The 23,929-nt window shown below is 35.8% G+C and overlaps 1 protein-coding gene across 1 annotated transcript in view; it reads right to left on the reverse strand.

Moving 5' to 3' along the window:
- The window catches only part of LOC150078989 (Ig-like V-type domain-containing protein FAM187A), a 35,159-nt gene extending 20,050 nt beyond the window's left edge, over positions 1–15,109 (reverse strand). The window contains exons 1-2 of the mRNA XM_090382911.1: positions 14,945–15,109; positions 13,813–13,968 (exon numbers count right to left, since the gene is read on the reverse strand). Coding sequence (XP_090239037.1) covers positions 13,813–13,968; positions 14,945–15,109 — 321 coding nt within the window. The remainder of the gene's footprint in view (positions 1–13,812; positions 13,969–14,944) is intronic.
- Between the last annotated feature and the right edge of the window lie 8,820 nt (positions 15,110–23,929).

A 23,929-nucleotide genomic window follows, 5' to 3' on the forward strand; every position in this document is an offset into this window, starting at 1 on the left:
AGTATTACTATCGGTAATAACTAGAACATCATCTAAATACCTCCCATAGTATGTGTACCTTGGTTAGTACCACCTTCAGCAAAGTTTTGCATACCACACTGGCTGGTATACACATGACTGTCACTGAAATGCCGCCTTCCCTTGCCCCCCCCCCCCATTATTGAAAAATTCCAGTTTCGAGGCAACTGGATTACTGGGGGCTACTCCATTGTTGTTATTAAAATTGCAACTATCATTTGCAGTGGATTGTATCTGTATATTGCGCTTCTCGTCATGAATTACTTCTGAAGAGGAAGATGTATTATGTGCTTTTGAGATTTTAGAGCTGTGCAGAGCAGAAGGAATGCCAGTATCGTTCCTTTCTTTGGCATTTGATGGAGAGTTGGATCTGTCAATTTTACTAGAATTATCAGGCTCACTTGCCTTTCCTTTGGTTTTCATCACTTCGTTTTGTGGAATTTTCTTATGTGCATGCTTGGCATAGGTAGAGTTTCCTCTTTGCGAGTGCAACTTTAAGAGATTATTGACACAGCAGGCCCCTAGGATAATCGAACAGCTGACACGTTGAACAGTCAGCGAAGCAAGCTTCTGACACTGACTGCACGTAATCTTTTCGGCATTCATGCTTATCTTTGTATGGGACTTGGCATATTTAGGCAATAAACAACTTTTACAAATTAGCAGAAGTGGAATAGTTTGTTTTTCTGATTTGGAGGGAAGGTTTTAAAGCAATTCGTTACAACAATGAATAGCAGATATATTCCAGCTTATACGTCGTTAGCAGCAGGTCACTAGAGAATTGATTCCTTAAGTGAATAAGGGATTTAAACAACCCTCTTAAGTGCTAACCTTGACCTCAAAAGGTTTCTGAGTGGATAGCTTTAGTGTTGCCAGGATGGTAGAAGGTTAACTTTGTTCTGATAGGACATAACTGATTAGTTGAATTATAATACACAGAAAAATGAAAATAAAAGTTTACCTGTTACATGGAATAGCACACTCGATCTGCCAATGGGTTCCTCATACTAACAGGAATGTCCTGTTATATGATTCATCATGATAAACTGTTTTAAACAATATATTTTTTACACTAAACACGGAGCACCAAATTGCGTGGCCGCATTTCCCATCACTGTCCAACTAGTTGGAGCAATCAGTATATTGTCTGTAATTGCATGTATTCTTCAGTTCAATTTGCTGAATGAAAAACCTTAGTTTCTAAGAAAATAAAAAAATGCAAACCTCACTAGAGACTGACTAATTTAGCTATGTTATGAAAAACATCCATAAAAATACCTTGCATCATTGATGGGATTCCAACTCAGGACTTTTCACCCTAATGTGGGGATTATAATCACCATGCTACCACAAGGGGTACACAACGTGCAAATTTGTAAAGACAAAAGCCACATATTAGGATTAGGCAACCAATGTGGGCTGAGAGAGCAAAGTCACAGATGAGTCTGAAATGGATGCTTCCCTGTCCACAGTTGAGGCTGTGAGGCTGTGAGGTAATCATGTTGCATGAATCCAACGCCATTATAATAGGTTCACCACTTATAACTTGTTTGGAGAAGTCTAGGTTGTAATCCCATGGAGACTGGAGGAAATCTTAAAAGTCCATTCAAATTTACAGCATAGCTAGCTGGTTTCGATTAGAGAGAGAGAGAGTATGGTCATTCCTTATGAATTATATCATGTGTTTTGCTTTGACTACATGCAAATCAACCAGTGAACATCCTCCCAAATGATTCCATTGGGAGGATCCAAATGATACAGACATATTATGCAATAAAAACCACATGAATGGCATGGCACAGGAACTGGTGCATTATGACCAAAGTAGACAATTTCCAAATAAATGTAAGCTATCATTACCGTTCACTGTGGATGGAACTAACCAATCATGTCAATGACTGCTATTTTTGAATGACTCAGATTGGAGAAATGAATGAGAAATACAAAAATAAAATTGAGTATCTGAATATCCGCTCAACCACTGAACTAGTTAGAGTGACCAACTACCTATTTCTGTTCCTCCAAAAATCTGATCATTAGAAGAGGGAAACACAGTGCTCAATGGAAACTGTCCATGGAGCCCTAAATCAGAATACGAATACTCAGTACCAAACAAGTCTTGTCTTACAACAAAGTGAATTGAATAGTCCTTTCCATAATTTAAATCTATCTAAGATACAGGTAGAGCTTTTGGGATCTAGGTTAAAGGAATGGATTCACTACAAGAAAAATAAAATACAACTATATTTGTATTTTGTAAATAACAAAAATAGCTTTCTTCATATTTTGCTATCATAATGAAGTTGATGAACTGCTCGATACCCTTGGAATAGAACAAATCAAAAGAATAGAAGCTTTTCATTGACTCTTCAAAATTAAGTCTAAAAGCTGTTCTATGTCACCGGGGAAACAATCCACCTAAACCAATGGACTAGGCTATCTACATGAGAGAATCCTAAGGCTGACTGCATAAGCTGCTGCAACAAAGAATGGCATAGTTTTTAAATTTCATTCATTCATAGTGTCCGAATGTCAATAGTTAAATTTATTGAATTCCATTCTCCCATCCTCATATGTTTATTGTATGTGTGTGTGTATGCTGAACATTACTAAATACTGGCATCTGCTCGAAAAATACCTGGCAAAATCCTATCATAAATTCGCTTGGTCTTCTCTTGATCTCTGGAATATTCTGCACAGATGGAGGAAGGTGAAGAGATCGACATGGCAATCCATTTATGAATTCTTTTAAAATAACAAGATCCTTTGGGTAAACCTGCTCTTGTGGATTCAGTTTCTATCCAAAAAGACAGTAACAAACTTGTATTTAAAAAATAATAAAATAAATAAAAATAACAGACTAAATGAGAACAAAATCATTTATTAATATAAAATACAATTTTTAGGAATTTATATTTCCCATTAATTGTATTAACTTTAAAATTATATTTTGAGATTAATACGAACTTTTTCTAAGCCTGTGTTTTAAAAAAATCAGGATTTAGGAATTTTCATAAAACAAATTCAAAAACATCCTCAAATAAGCCCATGATTAAAAACACACTCCATTATGAACTGCAAACAAAACAAAATATAAATAAATAAATCCCCAAGGTTCAGTTTTCCCTCTCACTGTTTTCCTCTTGTATATTAATAACCACCTTCCATTGACTGGATATCCTATCCACAGTTTTGCTGATGACAACCATTGCCCTCCACCTTCCAATTTAAGAAACCTTCACAATCAGCTTCAACTTCTTGGATATCCACTACCAATTTCCTAAATGCTGATCTCCAGTGGGGGCAAAGATAACTTAGATGATTTATTATTATTATAATCATTAGCTATATGGTGCAAGAAAGCCTAAAGCTTTTGCTGCACCAGCCAAAAAAAAAATTCTGAGTTACTCTGAGAGAAAGAGAGACCAAGAGTCAGAAGTAGAAGGGAATCACCAAGGAACAGAAGAATGATGATTTCAATCCTTCTAAAATTAAGTCCTGTTTTATATCTCACAATAAGGATTCTTCTGCTCCTATGCTTATTTTTGATGACACCCTGATTCCTGAGCAAGATCGTATATCTCTATTGGGGATTACCCTGACTTGTAATCTCTCTTGGCATGAGCACATTACAGATATTGCTACCTCTACATCTAAAATACAGGGTTTTCTCTTTCACTCTTGGTGTTACTTTTATTCCGAACCAGCTGTTCACTCTGTAAAAATCACAAATGTGCCCTACCATGGAACGTTGGTCCCACATCTGGGGTGGTACCCCCTGAAACCTCTCTCAGGCTTCTGGATTCCATTCAAAAGAGGACAGTTAGGTTAATTAATCACTCATCTCTAATAGAATCTCTCTCTCTCTCTCTCCTCTCTGTCTCATAGACATTTTGTTTCTGCTGCAAGCCTTTTCTATAGATACTTCCATGTGCAGTGTTCTTCTGAATTGGTTTCTATTATTCCCATTCTCTCTTTCAAAGCAGTCTGAACACATGCTGCAACCAGTCAACTTCAATCTCACAGAACCAACTTTTTTTTTTATTTATTAATTCAACGTCATTTATTTATTTATTCATATGTATTTCCTGAAAATTACAGTCTACAGAAATTCAAGTATCTTCTCTCATCTTCTCAACCTTCAACCCATGCACAGTACTAAGTATTATAGGTTCTAATACTTCTCATGTATGGGGTTCTCGTAAAAAAAAATAGTAAAAACAAGAATCAGCACAAAATCAAACAGTGCAGGAACAGTGACAGAACAATCACATTTTATACTAAAATTACTATCAACCTGATATTATAAAATGAACAGCAAAAGCGACAGCAGCGTCAGAAGTGGAAAAATGGCAGAGGCAGAATCAGCAGCAATATCAGAATTTGTGACAAAGGCAGAATCAGAGTCAGGTCTGAATCAGCGGTAGAGCCAGTAAGAAGCAAAGGCAGAATCAGTAGCAGAAGGAGCAACAGTGGTCATGGCCGGATAAAGATAAAATAGGCCCGCAGCCATATTTAAATTTGAGGGCCCCTTTAATATATACATATAAAGTAGAGCGTTGAAAATCGATAATCCAAACGAGCCAGCATTTTTTTCTTTTTTTATGCTGGTGCAAAAAACATAATTGCGATAAGTGCTGGTTATTGTGATCACGTTTGCAAATTGAATTTTGGTTCTATTAAACTGCAATTGTAATAATCGAACATTGGAGGGATATTATCCACAGGCTATAAAAATGAAGACATAAAGCACAAATTTATACTTTTATTTTATCTTACCAATTAACAAAATTAAATGATGCATGAAAATTGGAAGATGAAAATTATTATCCACAGGTTAGTAAAATAAAAATAAATTTACATTTATGTACATAGTTTAATTAATATACAGTACATACAGTACTACCTAAACATAACACTTTGTAATCTGATATTTCTGTTCACTGACTTTTTTTTTGGATTGTAAAATCTAAAATAGTGAAAAAAAGATAAGCATCAATTACAGCATACAGAAACTAACATGGTACACACAAGTGAGATACAGAGTAAAGTGTTTACTCTGTATCTCACTTGCGGTCTTCTTTTAAAAGGAAGCAGAAATTTTTAACAATTAAATCAAAGATTGAGAATTTAAACAGACTTTCAAAGGGAGAAAGCAGGTATCCATTATTTACAAGGGTTGGAAAGTCAATCATAACAGAAATTAAAAACAACAAGAAAAAAAATTTTAACGTTCGCAACAAAACTTGATTCAGATGATGGAGCAAAAAAAAAAAAAAACAGAACGGTTAATGACCCATCCCTCACAGATGCTCTTTGTTGTTGTTGTAGTTGGGTTCGGGAAGCATCAGCAACTACCATATTGTTCCATGTATACTGTCTGTAAATTGTGTGTTGTGTGGTCGATTTTCTGTTTGCTGGACAAGAAACCATGCTACCCTCGCCTAAGACTGGCTAACTCAGTAATGTTGTGAAAAAGGCCCATAAAAATTCCTCCTGGCATTGATGGGACTAGAACTCAGGTCTTTTACACCCAGGGTGGGAAGGATGGTAATTCTACTGTGCTACCCATTACGGCTAGGTATGAGCAACAAGCTGAATACTGTCCAACTCAACTACTCTTGCTGAAAAGAGAGAGATCTGGCAACAAAGAGACAAAGTTCGACAATGGTGAAGCAAAAAATAAGCCGTTATTTTCGTTAAAGCCTATACATATGTGTTATTGTGGCTGAAAGTTCCATTTGTTGTGTTACCTATGAATAAAAAAAAAAAATGCATAAGTAAAATTTAGTGTTTTTATTTCTAAACTTACTAAACCCTTTTTTTTTTTATTCTTCAGAACAATATTTTTGATAAGTTGGAAAATCCGGACAAATCGGAAATCCGACCTACCCCCAGTCCCAATTAGTTCGGAGGATTATCGAAGCTCTACTATATATATATTATACATACAGTATACTGTAAATACAAATACTACATTTATATTCACAATCTAAATATAAAATATGTTTTTGTATTTATATTGTGAATAATAATTCTTTGATCAAAATGTAAACTAAGAGGTCAAAAATGTTTTGTTTTTTTACTTGAAAAATAAAGTAATAATAAAAACAATTTTAATGGAAACTTTTTAACTTATTTATTGTACAATAAAAAGGTGTATAAGAATAAATTTTCCATTTCTTGGTTTATTATTATTATTAGAAATATCACTACTTTAGAAAATATTTACATTAAAAATGAGGACCCCACGCCGTGGCTGGTTTGGCCGTAGCGTTAATGCAGTAGCCATAATTCGGAATGTCCATGATATAACAATTATTAATACTAAACATAGGAATAATAAATGTGATGGCTGTAATCAACGTTCCTCGATTCTAGTGGGTCCTAATATTCCGGACAAATCGGACCCATTAAACCCATTATTATGTGGATAATGCTTATTGAAGTAGCTGTTGACAAAACCGAATTAGGCCTTTTCATTTAAATAAAAAAACGGCTATGTGTGGTATTCCCAATTTCTTCATGGCTATTGACAATGCTAATAAATATTACAGAATTATATTTGGAAAAATTCAGAACAGGTGAACACTCCATGAGGAGAAAAGTAAGAAGGCAATGATTGATTGGTGGCGATCCCTCCCACTCACTGCTTTCTCCTCGCCGTACATTACAGGGAAAGGTCATGTGACGGATCTTAAAATTAGAAAATTATTGCAATTAGAAGAGAGGGAAATTCGTTTCCCAATTTTAAACCAGCACCAAGGAGGAAGGAACTCGTTTCCCGATTTTACCTTTTCGTCCGTCACGTGACCTTTCCCTGTAACGTACGTAGAGGAGAAGAGGGGGGGGGGATAACCCCAGGGGCTCACATCTGGTGAGTATGGGCTTGGCACACCCAGGGTCTTAAGCTGGATATCATCATTCTTCTCTTTCTTGGTGATTCCCTTCTACTTCTCTCTCTCTCTCTCTCTCTCTCTCTCTCTCTCTCTCTCTGGATAAATCGTTTTTTTTTGTTTTTTTTTTTTTTTTGCTTGCGCAGCAAAAGCTTCGGCTTCCTTGCACCATATAGCTAATAATAATAATAATAAAGCCGTGAGGGGGGGGGAGTCTCCACTGTTCTGCCAATGATTTTCATTAGAAACTATATTATATGTCTTAATCGTAAATTTAGACTGGCTTAAGTTGTTATTATTAGCCATATGGTGCAAGGAAGCCTGAGGCTTATGCTGCACCAGCCAAAAAAAAAAAAAAAATCTCGAGTTACCCTGAGTGAGAGATAGAGTAGAAGCAGAAAGGAATCACCAAGAAAGAGAATGGTGATATCCAGCTCGGGACCCTAGGTTTACCAAGCCAATACTCACCAGATGCGAGCCCCTGGTTTTTTTTTTTTTTTTTTTTTTTGATATTGCATTTAATTAAAATTGTCGTTATCCGTATTTGTAAACATTTATTTTAATTTAAAAACTTTTCTTTCTGCTTCTCCTCCCCTTTCTTCAGTTAGGTGCACAAACATATCAAACCTTAGGTTTTATACATCTTTGCAGTTATTATAACGATAAAAATTAAGGTGTAGAGGATTAAGTTAAATTATGGATTAGTTTCTAAAGCTTTAAGGCATAGATGCAGTGCCGGATTATATTACGGGCTAGCAGGGCCCTAGGCAGGGGTGCCACAAACAGAAGAACAATGAGACAAAAACTATATCCTTAGTAAACTTCGAAAATCTTTCTGGCCGGGGCGCGAAAACACCTTGGTCCGGCCCTGCATAGGTGACACGTTTATCTTTAACTAAAAGAATGCAAGATTTTTGTAATAATATAGTTACAAATTATATTTGTAACGAAGCACAATTTCCTCCTGTTTCACGCTCTATAAAATTCAGTAGAGAGAACAAAGAACGATCCTGAATCTTCTAATCGCAGCTTTTCCATTTATATAATATCAAACTTAAAACAGGAATAAATTAATACTATGGAAAAAGAAACGCTAATTACCATGAAACAAATTTATACCACAATTGGAATTATACATGGCAAGTTGCGATTCTGCTAAGCAAGATATCCTAATAATAAAAAAATAAAATCATAAAATTTCTGTACCAGGTACATAATGTGTCCTGCCGCTAGCATATTTAAGGTGTTTTACATTTACATCGGCAAGCGTTAAAAACGTTTTAATTTTCAGATATTAATAAAATTCATGGATAATAATATAACAATGTTTTTATTTTATTAATAATAATTACATATCGGTTACCGAAAGTATTGGTCTGTGATGACTAAACCAGGATATATAATTTTTACATTGAAGAGATTTTAGTTCACGACTAAATACGCCATCTATAGTTGTTCCATTACGTGTAGCATTTATCGAAAGATCTGATGACATGTCCAAGTTGAAGAATGTTTTCATAAAAGTGTAGAACTCTTTTTCCGGCCTCAGAGTTTAATTGTTTTTCGTTACAAATCTGAAAACAAACACCAGGTGACTTGAAACCAGATGCGTTTTCGAATTAACGCATTTCCGAAAGTTTTCTTTTTTTGTATCTTAAAATCTTAATATTTCTGTTTCTAAAAATTCCTCAGCTTTCCAGCGATAAGCTATACGTCCACATTATCGCGTTTATTACGTGAGAAAATTTCATTGATCACATTTTCATATTTTCCACCATCCTGGAAAAACGACTGCAATTTTCAGAGGTTTGAAAGTTTTTCCTCTAGTACAGAACTAAGAAGCTCCGTGCAAAATTTCATTAAATTTGGTCCAGTAGAAGATAAATTATTGTTGCCATCATACAAGCATGATTGCAACAATACAAGTTACAATAATTCGCTTCTGGCGGAAGATGGAAATGACGTAACTTCCGTAATGCTTTTCGCATGACGGTTTTTCCTTACAAAATTTTTGGAATAACGCCAGTAAAAATGCTTTTAACGTCAAAAAATTAAACGACATAGAACACTCACCCTATTTTTTGACATTAAAATTTTTTGTTTTTTACATACATACACACTCTAAACTAAAAATGATATTTACTCACATTCTCAGCAATGACCCAGAGAACATTTTGTACAAAAATTATCTATTTTATGTCAGTGGAATCGAGAGTTCGCCCCCCCCCAACCAGAATCTAAGTATATATTTAAACACAGGGGCTCACATCTGATGAGTATGGGCTTGGCACACACCCAGGGTCATGAGCTGGATATCATCATTCTTCTCTTTCTTGGTGATGAGTCCCTTCTACTTCTCTCTCTCTCTCTCTCTCTTAAGGTAACTTGGGAATTTTTTTTTTTTTTTTTTTGGCTGGTGCAGCATAAGCCTCAGGCTTCCTTGCCACCATATAGCTAATAATAATAATAATAATAATAATAATATTGGAACAAATACTGTGTTTTATATTAAGTTGTATAAACTTTTCGGTAAAGAGTGATTAAATATTTGAAATAAATTGGATATCAACATTATATGGACTCTCCTGTCATAAAAGGTCTGGATGCGCCCTGTTTTATTTTATAGATCTTATTTTCAAATATTTCTTATTACCTTTAGAAAAAGAAAAAAAAAAAAAAACCTGTCGATACTGTTTGAATGTCTGAAAAAAGTGACAAGAAAAAATATCTTGAATGAGAATTACTGGACACCTACTCGTTAAACAGGTTAAACACCTACTCGTTAAAATAACTCTTGCCATAGAATAAGTTAGTACTTTTAGAGTTTTTCAGGAAATCTAGACAAGAGTTTGCTAGGATGGGGGAGGGGGAGTGTAAATTACAGGGATTATTCTCTATTAAGATAGTTAGCAGTAGGGGTAGTAGAAGACAGTAAAAGTCTCAAGTAACAACATAATATGTAAAATGATGGATGTGATTCAGGCAATAGCAGATAAAACTGAAAGGAAATTCGAATTCAAGAAACAAAAAAAAAAAAAAAAAAAAAATTGACTTTCCTACATATTTAATTAATTATAAAAACTGATTTTGAATAAATACAGAATGTATTAAATGTTCCATTTATAACTAAAAATGGTGGAACACAGTTTTAACAAACTGCAGGACTAATCATACACCCAGATATGATCTTCCAGATTTTCTCTTAAATACATTTCGTATCTAAGAGAAACCCTATTAGCATAGGGTTACCAGACGTCCACGTTTCAGAGCAGTTGTTCTAGTTTTTAGGGCGTCCTCGTGGATTTTACACTTGCGTCCTAGATTTTTGTAATTAAAAAAAAAAAAAAAAATCATCTCATCATAAAATGAATTTTGCCCCAAATATTCTGTACCTTGCACCTTCGGTCAATACAACAGAATAAATTTTATTGAATGCGTTTTTATTTATTCTGTTGTAAACAAATTTATTACTAAAAAATAGTTTTTAATACTAAAATATAATTTTTAAAATGTCCTCGTTTTAAAAAAAAAAGTATACAGAAAAAAAATTTTCTGTATGCTTTTTCTCGATTATTGTCTTCAAGGTACTATTGAGCGCTGAAGACCATATTTCAGTCGATGACTGAAATATGGTCTTCAGCCAAATGTCAAACAGAGATGGTGCTTGTGAATTCCCTAACTTCATTTAATTCTATTACTTTATTTATTATAAAGTAGCACTCATGCTTTGGTGGATCTGTCTACCGTCGACTGTTTGCACTGCTTTTTTCTTTTTTTTTATTTATTTTTAAGATTATTTTATTTTGGATAATAGGGTATCTTGGTAATCAGGTAGCAGAATCGCACAGAACCGAGTATAACCTAATGTTTGCTGTATTTGTAATTTGTGTTTCTTTTCTTTACAAATCTTGGAGACAACCACGTCAGTCTTTATAACAAAGGAGCATAAAAGTAAAATGCTTAGAGAATGACCTGTGCGGTTGAATAGGTCATTGTGATTCCATGCGGTTGAACAGGTCATTGTGATTCCATGCGGTTGAACAGGTCATTCTCTAAGAATGACCGTTCAACCGCATGGAATCACAGCGTGATTTACGGTTTTCGGTTTATTATGTCATGACAATTCCCAGAAGGTGCTGAGTTTTGGAATCTATAATCCTTGGAAGTGGAACCATTTGATGATTCTGGATACACAAGTGACCGAAGAAAACCTTTGCAGGAAGTTCTGTATTCAAAATTCCTCAGGGACTTATTCGCGTCGCCAATTATATATTTACCTTAACTGCGCACTTGAAACTGACTAAGAATTATTCTGTTAAGAACAGTCGAGAAGTATAAGAAGATATAATCAAAAGAAAAGGGTGAGTAATTTCAAAGTTGTTTCTCGATGTTGTGAGAAAGTCTGAAGTCACATAAAGTATGATCTTCAGACTTTTTATATTATGTTTAATTCTTCTTGTAGCATATATACATAATTTTTTGAAAGGAAAAGTTCATAATTATTCATTTGCTTATCCTAAATTAGAGTCACCATACGTCCTCGTTTCCGAGGGCATGCCCTAGTTTTTTAGGACATCCTCGAGGATTTTACACTTGCGTCCTATTTTATTATTATTTTTTTGTCATTTAAAAAAAAATCATCTCATCATAAAATGAATTTTCATTAAATATTCTGTGCGTTGAACCTAAGGTCAATACAATAGAATACATGAAAACAATGCGCTGGTTGCATTAAGTGGACTGTATCATCATTTGTCTAATTTAAAATCGATGATAGAGATTATTTGACCAATTTATGAATTTTAAGGAATTTGTTTCTGATAAAAAAAAAAAAAAAAAAATGATAATTGGGAAAAATTATTAGCCAATAGAAAGTGGACTGAATGACAGGATAACCAGTGCAAGAGTTCCGAGCTTTTTTTAAAAATTGTTCAATATACTTTTTTTTTTTTTTTTTTTTTTTTTGCCCACGATGGGAACGTAGAGCGTGTGTTTTCATTAATTAGCAATCAATACGCAACATTAGAAATAAAATGGAAACAAATACTATGAATAGTATTTTGTTGGTTACTTATAATTTTAAAATGGATTGTAAAACATTTTATAATTACTTCTGACTGAAAATGATTGGCAGTAACGATAAATATGTATTGTAATATATGTAGTATATGTATTATTTATTACTAAAAATTTATGTACATCATAAATTTTTAGTAATAAATATAATTTTCTTAAATTTTCCTAGTTTTTTTCCTATTTTGTCTTGGTAAAAAAAATGCATGTCCAAGTGGTAAGCAGATAAAACTGTTATATTTTAGTACATCATAATTGGCATTAAGCAATAATTAAATTACGATTTAAAATGTACAGATCATTCACACAAATTCATACATAAACATATAACAGTTTAGAACGACAGTGGTATTTACACACCGAGTTGTTAATAACTTTGATAATATTCTGCCTATATTTAACATCATTATAAAACTTAGACGGATCAGTATCAAGCAGATTAATTAGCCTGATAAACGAATGAGGGAAAAAAATGGTCAAGTAAGCGAATTCTGTTGGCTATAGAGGAGTGATCGTTTAGTATTTATGCTCGTATATCGGTTGCAATACAATGGTAATAAATTGCTCATGTTCTTAAATTAGGGCAGGATTAAAGTCCTTAAGATCCTATTTACATCTGGTTCGCAGGTCCTTTGGTAGTTACATTTTTATGTATGTATCGATTTATATATCTTGGCTGATTTTTATTTTATTTTTTTCCCAGATAGCAACGGGCAGTAACAGCTGGTTTGGTCACTGTGCTAATTGCAATGTTGTTACGAATTAAATATGTTTAAAATCGTGCCAACAATTTAATACCATTACATGTGCATATTTTTTCGCTAGTCATTTACACTGCTTTAAGAAAGTGTCTTGTCACCTTGGAAACGAACTGTGAAAGGAAATGTTCTTTTTCTAAGCTGGTTAAAAAAAAAAACTACAAACAACGCTTCGCATTCCTTGCGTTGATCTCTATTGAGAATGAGATTATGCGAAAAACCATCTGAATATGTTATTAGTGCCGATTTTTCATGAAAAAAAAAATGTCTAAACTTTCTCTTCTGTTATTTTATTTTATTTTTTTATTTTAAGAAAGTAAAAAAATGGCGTTGACATGACTGCTTCTTTATGTATACACTGTGTCATTCCTTGCTATATAGAAATTTATTCAACAGATCATTGTTGCTGTTTTTACCATCATACAAAGGGGGAAAAATTTTTCCTAGGTCCCTTGGTTTTTGTAAGGCTTAAGCACAGTGCCTACTGTACCTATTAGATAATGACGACCCTGTATTAAATGAGATGTTTTTTTTTTTTTTTTTTTTCAGATGATATTCAACAAGTAATACGAACAAATGAAACTATACACCATGATAGATATTTTAATAAATAAGCATCACACGCTCTATAACTAGATCGTTGTTCGCATGCACAATGAGTAAAGACAGGGTTACAAACCTGTCTTTCTCAAATTGCTGACGTCATACCTTAAGAGTCTCTAATCCAGTGCTTAGAGCGAGAACACTATGCGCTGGATTAGAATTATCAAACGTTTTTACAGTTTTGAGGATTGCGGGGAGGAAGGCCAATAGGCTGTGACAAAACTGCCCACTGGATTAGAAAGATGTCTTTCTTTTTGCTGCCTCAGTCTGTTTTCATTCTCTCCTCATTTCATTACGGCTTACGATGATTCATTTGTCGCTCCCCTTCAGTTATGTTTTCTAATCCACTTACAGTGTGTGACTTTAATAATGAAAAGGCGATTTGAATCTCATAGTAATGGCAAACTTCCAGCATTTAAAAATAAAAGTATTCTAGTTAATGTTCTAGCAAAGGGTGGTAGTACCTTAACTGTGCAGATACCAATTCTTCGTCTTCGTCCCACTTTTCCGCAACGGTTACAAGCACCCCATTCAGACCAGGCGCTATAGACATAAAGGTTTTCTTCAAATAGCTCCAATCCATTTAATCTTTTAGTGCCTCTTTTTCCGGACTGTGCAATCTAACGAATAAAAAACGTTTTGCCAGGGGTATAATACATATTAACATTATAATAATAGATACATATATATCCATCTGTAACTTTGCCTTACAGATCAAAGGTTTCAGAAGGATATTAACAAAGTACAAGAAAATACATCGAATAGCATAGAGCAGTGTTTCCAACATTTTTTTCAGGTACGGGCCAATTTTACACCTAAGGAGAGGCCACAGATTCCAAAAAAAGTATTAACCTATACATGAAAATATATTAATAACTGTTTTTTTAAATACAGTACGTGCTCGTACTTAACATATGTAGAATACTGTATGTTATACGCGTACCTCTAGCTCCCATTGCTGTTAATTGGATTGGTGCCTACCGAAAAAAAAAAAAAAAAAAAGTTGCTTCATTTTCAAAGTCTCATGGATCACTCTCATAAGTTAAGTGAACCACAAGTGGTCCGCTAACTACAGATGACTGCACCATTTTTCTCTCCCAGGCGGGAAATTGGGTTTTGTTGAGGTACACTGTGCCTCAACCTTAGTTGCTTTCCACAAAAATCACCACCACAATAATTCGAATAAATAAATTCGTACACCACAACCCGATCCCCTGCTAACTCAGTTCCGTTTGTCAAGACTTTCAATCATCAACGCTATTTGCATTATACAGGAGAGTGGAAAACTCAATCAGCTGCAGGGCTCAGTGGCATCCTCAGCTGTTTTGTTACTTATGTTAGGTTTATATATATTCGTAGTTTTCACAAAAAATTATATTCTGGTACTTGAGAGCTTGTTCAATAAAATCACTGTTTAAATATGGCTAATTTGATTTTACTGAACCAAAGGTACATTGTCCCCCCATATCCCCATTTGTCGCCATTTTATTTCTTAACCAAATTTGAATTCTCTTGCGATGGTTACTTAAACTAATCGGATTAAGTTTTGAAAATGCACAGATCAGTTAAAATAACCGTGAATATAGTTTTACTTACATAGCGGTGAGGCTCTGCATCAGTTATATCAACGCTGTACTTAGCAAACACCTGTTGACCTTGTTGACAAATATAGCTCCCACTGTCACTTCTCCAAGTAGTGATGATCTCCAGAGACAAATCAGCTAACACACGTGTTCTTCGACCATCTAAATGAACAGGCATTAATGTAGCCGACGCAGGCAGTAAACGGCGCCATAAACTTTCGGCTGATGTTTCTTGAGGAAGACTTAGAAAGAATTCAGTGAAACGATATTATTTTTGGCATAACTAAAAATGACAATAGCGTAATTTCAATATTTTCAAATAAAAATATGCATATAAGAATGGGCCTAATTGAGTGCTGGTGTTCCAAGTCAGTTCTTATAACCCCAGGGGCTCACACCTAGTGAGTATGGGCTTGGCGCACCCAGAGTGCTGAGCTCTCTCTCTCTCTCTCTCTCTCTCTCTCTCTCTCTCTCTCTCGGGGCGCCTCCGTAGCCAGGTGGGAAGGAGCAGCAGTACATAGCACACGCTTCTTGATTAGACAGAGATTCGAGCCCATCACCACCAAATACAGAGGATGCGGAAAGGTCAGGGAATGACCACCGCATATCCCGGAGCAATATGGCCTTAGTTGCTAATGCTCTTAAAAACCAAACAACAAACAAGGTAACTTGGAAATTTTTTTAGCTGGTGCAGCATAAGCCTCAGGCTTCCTTGCACTATGTGGCTAGTAATAATACTAAATAATAACAGTCGATCTTACAATTATTATTCTTTTTTTTTTTTTTCTAGAAAGGAAATGAGAAATTTTTAGACATAAATTTATGACCTCACTTTGTATATCTTAGACAAAACTAAGATATTCTAAGTAGAACTGCCATATTTTCAAATATTGAAAGCATGATACATGGCATCAAATGGGAGGTCACACAGCACGTGTGAAATACTGTATTGCTTTCGATTATCTACATTTAATTGTTAATTAAATGTAGATAATCTTTTTGAAAGTCATCGTTAAAGTTACAGCTTCTTTCGGCCATGTTAGCCAAAAATAAGGTTTTTTTTTTTTTTTTTTTTTTCTTTTTGTTTAGAGATTTCCACATTTAAGTTTTAATAGTATCGGACGCCGAAATCCAGTATGAATAATCCAGTATTCCATGATAATATAGTAGCTTCCTCAATTGTGATTCGTTTGGAGAAATCATTGTTCTAATCGTCTAGGAGACAGCAAAAATTCTTAAAAGCCTCTTCAATCGTGGCAATAATAGCCCATCGGGAGGAGGGAATAAGTTATCTCTACGTGAGCTGTTTGGAGTTTTAGCACGCAAAATGTGAAAAATTGGTTCTTGAACAGGCCGATACAGACATAATACACTGGCGCAATATGGTCTAAGACAGGCCTGGCCAACCCAAATCGTTCTGCGGGCCATCCTGACGAATTACAATTTTCCGCGGGTCACACAAAATAAAACAATCTTTTAAAAATAAAAAATCAACTGCCATAAAAATGTATTTTTTTCCATCATTTTTATTATATATCTGCATCAATGAGATGTTTGCTTTTCTTTGCGATCACTCAATTTTTTAAAATCTACTTCAATATTGGTAGTTGCACATCTTAATTGATTTTCCAGATTTTCATCTATTACTATACATTTCATTTTTGAAAAGAAAGTATATGGATCACAAACGTATGTGGATCCGAAGGCGCTCAAAATGTTTTGTGCAAAAAATCTTAATTTGGGATACTTTCCCGTGTTGCAAAAGTTGATTTTTGATGTCGTGGCGTGAATGTGTTTTTATTCATCGTTGCACTGTAAATCAATCACTTCCATCTGCAGAGTTTCCGAGACAGTGGAAACGTCAATGTGAAACGGAGAACAAAATATCTCGCACACTATATCATATTTTGCGAGTTCTGAGAAACGGCAATCAAATGCTGCTGAAAGTTTTTTTTATATCATCGGCATACTTCGAGAAATTCCTATGATGACCGTTTTTGAAGTCGTTTAACATTAAAAAATGTTCAGCATTGTTATTTCTAAGTTGGCGCTCAAACAACAATAATTTCATTCGGAATGCTTTGATGTGATTACAAGCATCAGTAATTAAATTATCTTGCTCCTGCAACTCCATGTTTAGTTGGTTAATTTTTTTAGTTATATCTACCAAAAACCATAGGACCGACAACCACTCTTCATCATTTAATTCAGAAACTAGTACTTTCTCCTCGTTCATAAAAATTTCTATTTTTTTTTTTTTTTTTTTTTTTTATGAGAACCCCAAACACGAGAGGTATTATAACCTATAGTACTTAGTACCGTGCTTGGGTTGGAGGTTGAGAAGACGAAAGAAGATATTTGTTGATATTGGACTTGAACTTCTGTAGATTGTAATTTTCAGGAAATACGTATGAAGGAAGGTTGTTCCAGAAAACGGCAGTTGAATGAATAAATGAGGAAGATGAAAAGTTGGTTCTGTGGGTTTGAAGTTGGACAGTAAATGGATGTTGGCTGGTGGCGGCACGTGTTCGGACTGTTTTGAAAGAGAGAGCGGGAATTATAGAAGCCAATTCAGAAGAACAGTGCCCATGGAAGTATCTGTAGAAGAGGCATGCAGAAGAAACAGTGCGTCTGTGAGACAGCGAGTGGAGAGACTCTGTTAGAGATGAATCATTAATTAACCTAACTGCCCTCTTCTGAATGGAATCAAGAAGCCTGAGAGAGGTTTTGGGGGCACCACCCCAGATGTGGGAACAATATTCCATGGCAGGGCGGATTTGCGATTTATACAGAGTGAGCAGCTGTTTGGAAGAAAAGTAACGCCGAGAGCGAAAGAGAAAACCAAGTTTTTTAGATGCAGAGGAAGCAATATTTGTAATGTGCTTGTGCCAAGAGAGATTAGAAGTCAGGGTAATCCCCAAAAGAGATATATCATTTTGCCTAGAAATTGGAGTGTCACTAAAGATAAGCATAGGAGCAGAAGAATCCTTTTTGCGAGATATAAGACAAGATTGAGTTTTAGAAGGGTTGAAATCAACTAAGTTGTCTTTGCCCCACTGGAGAATTACCTGAAGATCGGCATTTAAGGAATCGGCAGCAGATTTTCGAAAACTTGAAGCTGATTGAGCTGGACAAGGTTTCTAAAAATGGAAAGTTGAATGCAATGTGCTATCATCGGCAAAACTATGGATAGGATTTCCAGTCAATGGAAGAAGGTCATTGATATACAAGAGGAAAAGAGTGGGGGAAAGAACTGAACCTTGGGGGACACCGGCATTAGTGGAGAAGTTAGAAGACAGAGAGCCATCTACCATCACCCTCAGTGAGCGATCAGAGAGAAAACTGGATAACCAATTACTAAAAACAGTTGGCAAACCATAAGATGGAAGCTTGTTTAGAAGACCTTTATGCCAAACACGATCAAAAGCCTTTGAGATGTCAAGAGCAACTACTTGTGTTTCACCGAACCTTTCCATTGAATTAGTCCATAAATGGGTAACATAAGCCAGAATATCACCAGTGGATCGACACTGACGGAATCCATACTGGCGATCGTTGATCAGACGGAAGGTTTCTAGGTAGTTTAGGAGTTGGCGGTTAATTGATTTCTCCATTACTTTAGAAAGAGTAGAAGTAATTGCAATGGGACGATAATTGGATGGGAGGGATTTGTCACCCTTTTTAGGAACTGGCTGGATATGAGCAAATTTCCAAGCAGAAGGAAAAACACCTTTGGAATAAGAAAGTGAAAAAAGGCGGCAAAGAATAGGAGTAAGTTCAGGAGCACAGGTTTTGAGAACAAGTGGAGAAATACCATCAGGACCTGGAGCTTCTTCTTTGAGACCTATTTCTTCCTGTAACTAAAAAAAAATTGTTTTAAACATTTTCTGCGAGTCAGCCATCTTACATTGGTAAAATACACGATTTCACCGTATTCGGAAATAGTTCGTTCAGGAATTCCTTGAACTGGTGATGTTGAAGCGCATGGGATCGATTGTAGTTTACTGTTTTTATAACCACATCCATGACATGGTTCATAGACAACACTTGGGTGCATAAAATTTGCTGATGTATCAAACAATGTATGACAAATACATTACTGGTTTGAATGGTTCTCGCCTCCAACTCGATTATTTGCCCTTTTTAAACAGTACATTACTGTAAACCTATTATATTTATTTTAAGCAATAAGTATAATAGCAATGGTGTTTCTGTATACCGGTATTTGTTAGTATAAATAAAAAATAAATAAATAAATAAATAAATAAAAAAGGTAAACTGCAGCCATTATCAACCCACTGCAGGATGGAAGCCTTCTCAACAATTCATGCTGAGGGAAATGGACTATAATCTGCCACGCTGGTCTAGTACGGGTTGGCAGATCACCGTATTTAACAGTCAGGAGCTTGAACTCCGGTCTACTCAAAGAGCGTGTGTTACTCCACTCCCGCTCCTGACCACTCGGCTACAGAATAAACAGACACGAACTCGGCTCGGATTAGATAGCCACAAAATCCTTTTGTAGCGATTCAATCCTAGAGTTCCTGTCGTTCACTCAAACACCAAAACTTTCTTCTTTCATATAATTACACGTGTATGCAATATTGAACTTACATCTACTAAAAAAAAAAAAGAGAGAACGGAATATAAAAATGTATTATTTGTGAACAAAATGTTCCATGCAAGGACTTTGTGGCCATCTGATATACACTATTCAGTCAAACACTGTAACTACAGTACTCCGCAAACAGCCCACAAGATTCGCAGTTTCTATGATACTGCCACCCTTCAACTGGTATACAACAACCTTTCGTCCCTTACCCATGTCGATCAAATATTCGTATGGATTGCATTCCAACGAATCTCCAGTATAATATTTGCCGCCTTCAACCGCGACACGTGAGCGCCAGAAGGGGAAGGTACGGCCGAATGCTAAAATGCGGAGTGGTCATAATGTTTTGACTGGACAGAATATTGAAGGTTGGTGTGGTATGGGGACCTATCGATGCTGTTCGAGACATGAAACGAATTGATGCTGTGCGGGACGTTTGGTATTCCCTCAGGGGTATTCAACCTTTTTTACTTTGGCTAGGTGCCAACACAGATAAAATACAAAAATGTCTCCAGACGCAAGCAGAAAAAATTCCTTATGCATTTTTCAAAATAGAATTTAATTTTTGTTTATTACCGTTTGTATTTACGGTTTAATTTACATCTAATGATTAAATAAACGAAAATTCAACACTATTATTAAATTACAACTACTCTTCATCATTTAATTATTAACACTATTTTTAAATTACAACTACTCTTCATCATTCAATTATTAACACTATTATTAAATTACACTAATATTCTTGATTATAGTTGTAATAATATTGTTAAATATTGCGATAAAATAAACTTAAAAACGGAATACAGAAAAACCGAATATTGCGAAAAATAGATATTTTCAAAAGTCAGAAACTATATTTTGTGTTAAGCTAGTTAAGTCCTAAATGGGATGGATGTTGAGGGGGAGGGGCTCAGAGAAGCGTACATGACGGCAGTATTAATGGACACAATGTCTCATTTGTCCATGATGAAGAGCGGCTGCTTGTAGAAAAAGTTTTGAACACTAACAATAGCAGTGAAAAAAAAAAAAAAATAGACGGCTCAAGGTCAAAGTACGCAGCGATTCGTAGTGGTCTTCTCTGCCACAGCGTTATTACGAGTGGGAAGACAAGTGAATGACCTCGAGTCGCTCGTTGTTTTTCACTCTGCTATAGAAAAATTATTGTTGAGTTGTGAATATACTGATTTAAAGTACTATCTAATAAAACAAATTAAAGATTAAACTTAATACAAAAATTAATTAATGTCGACTAGAAAACAGTATTGGTAAACTCTGAATTACAGAAACAAAAGAGGAAATTACATATATAAATAAAAGGTAATTTTTGTGTACTATATTTTTCGGCGTATAAGTCGACTCCCATAAAGTTCATTATATATGTGTAGTAGTAGTAGCAGGGTTTTTAGGAGCCTCATCGACTAAGACCATCATTGCTTCTTCCCATTGTCACACAGACCACTGTGCTAGGGGTGGTTCTGGATCACAAATTAAGCTTTCACCCCCACCTCATCCATCTCACCTCCAAGGTGAAAAAATTTTCAGGCTCAATCATCAGAATCACCAGGAATGAATGGGGCCTGTCCAAGCGGTCACTTCAGCTGTACTATAAAGCCGTCTTCCTTCCGATCGTGACGTATGCTGCAGGTGCTTGGTTCCACAGGGCTAGATTGGTTAATATGATATGCAAATTAGGCTCTATACAACGGACAATGCTTCTGGCTACCCATAGGGTATGCAGGACAGTATCCACTGCTGCTATACAGGTCTTAGCTGGGACACTTCCACTGGACTTGTATGTAACCTTCCGTGGCCTGACCTTTAGAATCAACAAGAAAATTCCAACCAAGATCTTAGACATTGAGCTAAACCTGAACACTGACCCTAAGGCAGAGAAAAGACGCTGTTACAATGAGATGATAAATATCTGGCAGACAAGATGGGATACTTCCACCAAAGGAGCAGCTACAAGGAGGTTCCTACCAGATGTGACTTTCCCCTCTTCTAAGTCGGCACAGAAGTGGCTCTCTCTAACTCTTGAGACATCATTCCTAGTCACTGGGCATGGCTCATTGAACGAGAAGCTCTTCCAACTAGGCATAATACCCATAGACGTTTGCTACTGCAGGGCCAAGGAGAATTGGTTCCACCTTCTCTATGAGTGCGCTCTCTATGAGGACCTGAGGCAAGACCTAGCAAATACCATCCCTCTCACTGAAAACCAACTGCACATTCTGTTGCAGACACCACAGAACCTTGCTGCCTTCCAGAACTTCTCAATGCAAGTATTCAAGCGCAGGAAAGCCTCCTGCAGAATAACGCAGGCTCCGAATGGGGATCCCCAGACAGCAGCTTAAAACTTTTATTTTTAATTTATTTTATTTATTTATTTTATTTATTTTTTTTTTCGTCTTCCCACTCTCCACTAGTGTAGCTTCTCTCTCAATTTTTTTTTTTTTTTAATTACACCACGGGATTTTTTTTTTTTTAATTACACCACGGGTTTTTTTATTTATTTATTTATTTATTATTATTTTTTTTATTTTATTTATTAATTACATCACGGGATCTTTTTTTCTTTTCTTTTTTTTTTTTTTTTTTTTTTTCACTTCCTCTGGAATGGGCCCCCAGAGGAACCTGGTCCACCTTTTGACAACATCAGGTGAATCAGAGTTTCGTTTGAGACGGTACGTGTTTTATTGGGACTGGCCCACCTTCCCGTGGTGTGGACGAGTACCCAGAATCATCTGTCCAGGTGACTGATGCTTCTGGGTAGCCAAGAGGCCAGAACAGAACAACAGAACACACACATAATACACACAAACCTACGTCATTCACATTCTGGCCCATTTGTAGTGATACTGTACTTCACAGAGATACCAGGCGGAGTTGAACAGACGTTCTAGGAGCCGCCCTTTACAAAACACATGTCCACATGTCCATTGCTTCTTATCGGAGTTTACGATGGATGAACTTACAGGAGTTTTGAAGAAGCTTAATCTCACAAAATGTCCTGGAATTGATTTAGTCGAGAATATATTTATAACGAGGTTCTATAAGTCTTTACCTAATGTCCTTTTATTAATGTTTAACAAATGTCTAACAGAAGGGCTGTTTCCAGCGCAGTGGAAGATTGCATTATTGAAGTTAGTTAGAAAACCTGTGAAACCACTAACTGAACCTAAATCATATCGACCTATCGCTCTTTTGGTAAAGCTTGGTAAAATCTTTGAAAGGTTAATGGCATTACGGGTAACCGGCCTGCTAGTGCAACAGGATATGATATCGCCTCAGCAATATTGGTTCACTCCTGGGAAATCCTGTGAAGATTGTCTAGTGGCATTTCGAACGCATATTGAGAATTCTACATCCAAATATGAATTAGCAATGTACGTGGATTTCGAAGGGGCATTTGATGCTGTTTGGTGGGAGGCAGCGATGGCTCAGTTACGAAACGCTGATTGTTCCAAGGAATTATATATGCTTTTCAACAGTTACTTTTCAAATAGATATGTGCTAGTGAAGTCCAAGCACTTTGAACTAGGAAAACAGGTTGTGAGAGGATGTCCTCAAGGCTCCGTCTTTGGACCCCTTATTTGGAACCTAATTTTACAGAATTGGTTGGTTCGCACATTCCCTAATTGTAAGGTGTTGGCATTTCCAGACGATCTGACAATTATAATTGCAGGACGATCTCGCTCACTCTTAGAACAGAGAGCTAGTAGTGTGCTGACAGACTTAAGTTCTTGGGCTCAAAGCTTTAAGCTTGCTATTAGTCCTTACAAAACTAAAATGATGTTATTTAAAACAGCTTTAGATATAAATCGACCTCCTCAGATCAAGTTGAATGGTGTACAGTTACCTATGGTCCTTGATACCAAATACCTGGGAATTAATGTGGACAGTAAGTTATCATTTCACCAGCACTTATTATATTTAGCAATAAAATCAGGAAATTTTCTGGTGCTATCATTAGAATTTCAAAATCTGACTGGGGCCTATCACATAAAACACTGTTTCTGTATTACAAGGCAGTATTCCTTCCTATAACTACGTACGCTGCAGGAGCCTGGTTCCATCGAGTTAAAATAGCTACGTTTCGGGCTAAACTAAATTCCATACAACGCATCGTGCTTCTTGGTATTGTAAGAGTGTGCAGAACGGTGTCCACTGCCGCGCTGCAGATGTTGGCCGGAGCGCTACCCTTGGATCTACATTTGTTGTATCGTGGTTTTTGCTACCGTATTAAGAGGGAAATTCCTACAGAACTTTTTGGTATAGAGATAAATATTCGCTCTGACTACAGAGGCGAAAAGAAAAGATGTATGAATGAAATAATCAATTTATGGCAGACAAGATGGGATACCATAACTACTGGAAGAGTGA

This window comes from Mastigoproctus giganteus, chromosome 10, assembly GCF_048544385.1.
Source record: "Mastigoproctus giganteus isolate SK-2022 chromosome 10, ASM4854438v1, whole genome shotgun sequence".
In the NCBI taxonomy this organism is placed as follows: Eukaryota; Metazoa; Arthropoda; class Arachnida; order Uropygi; family Thelyphonidae; genus Mastigoproctus; species Mastigoproctus giganteus.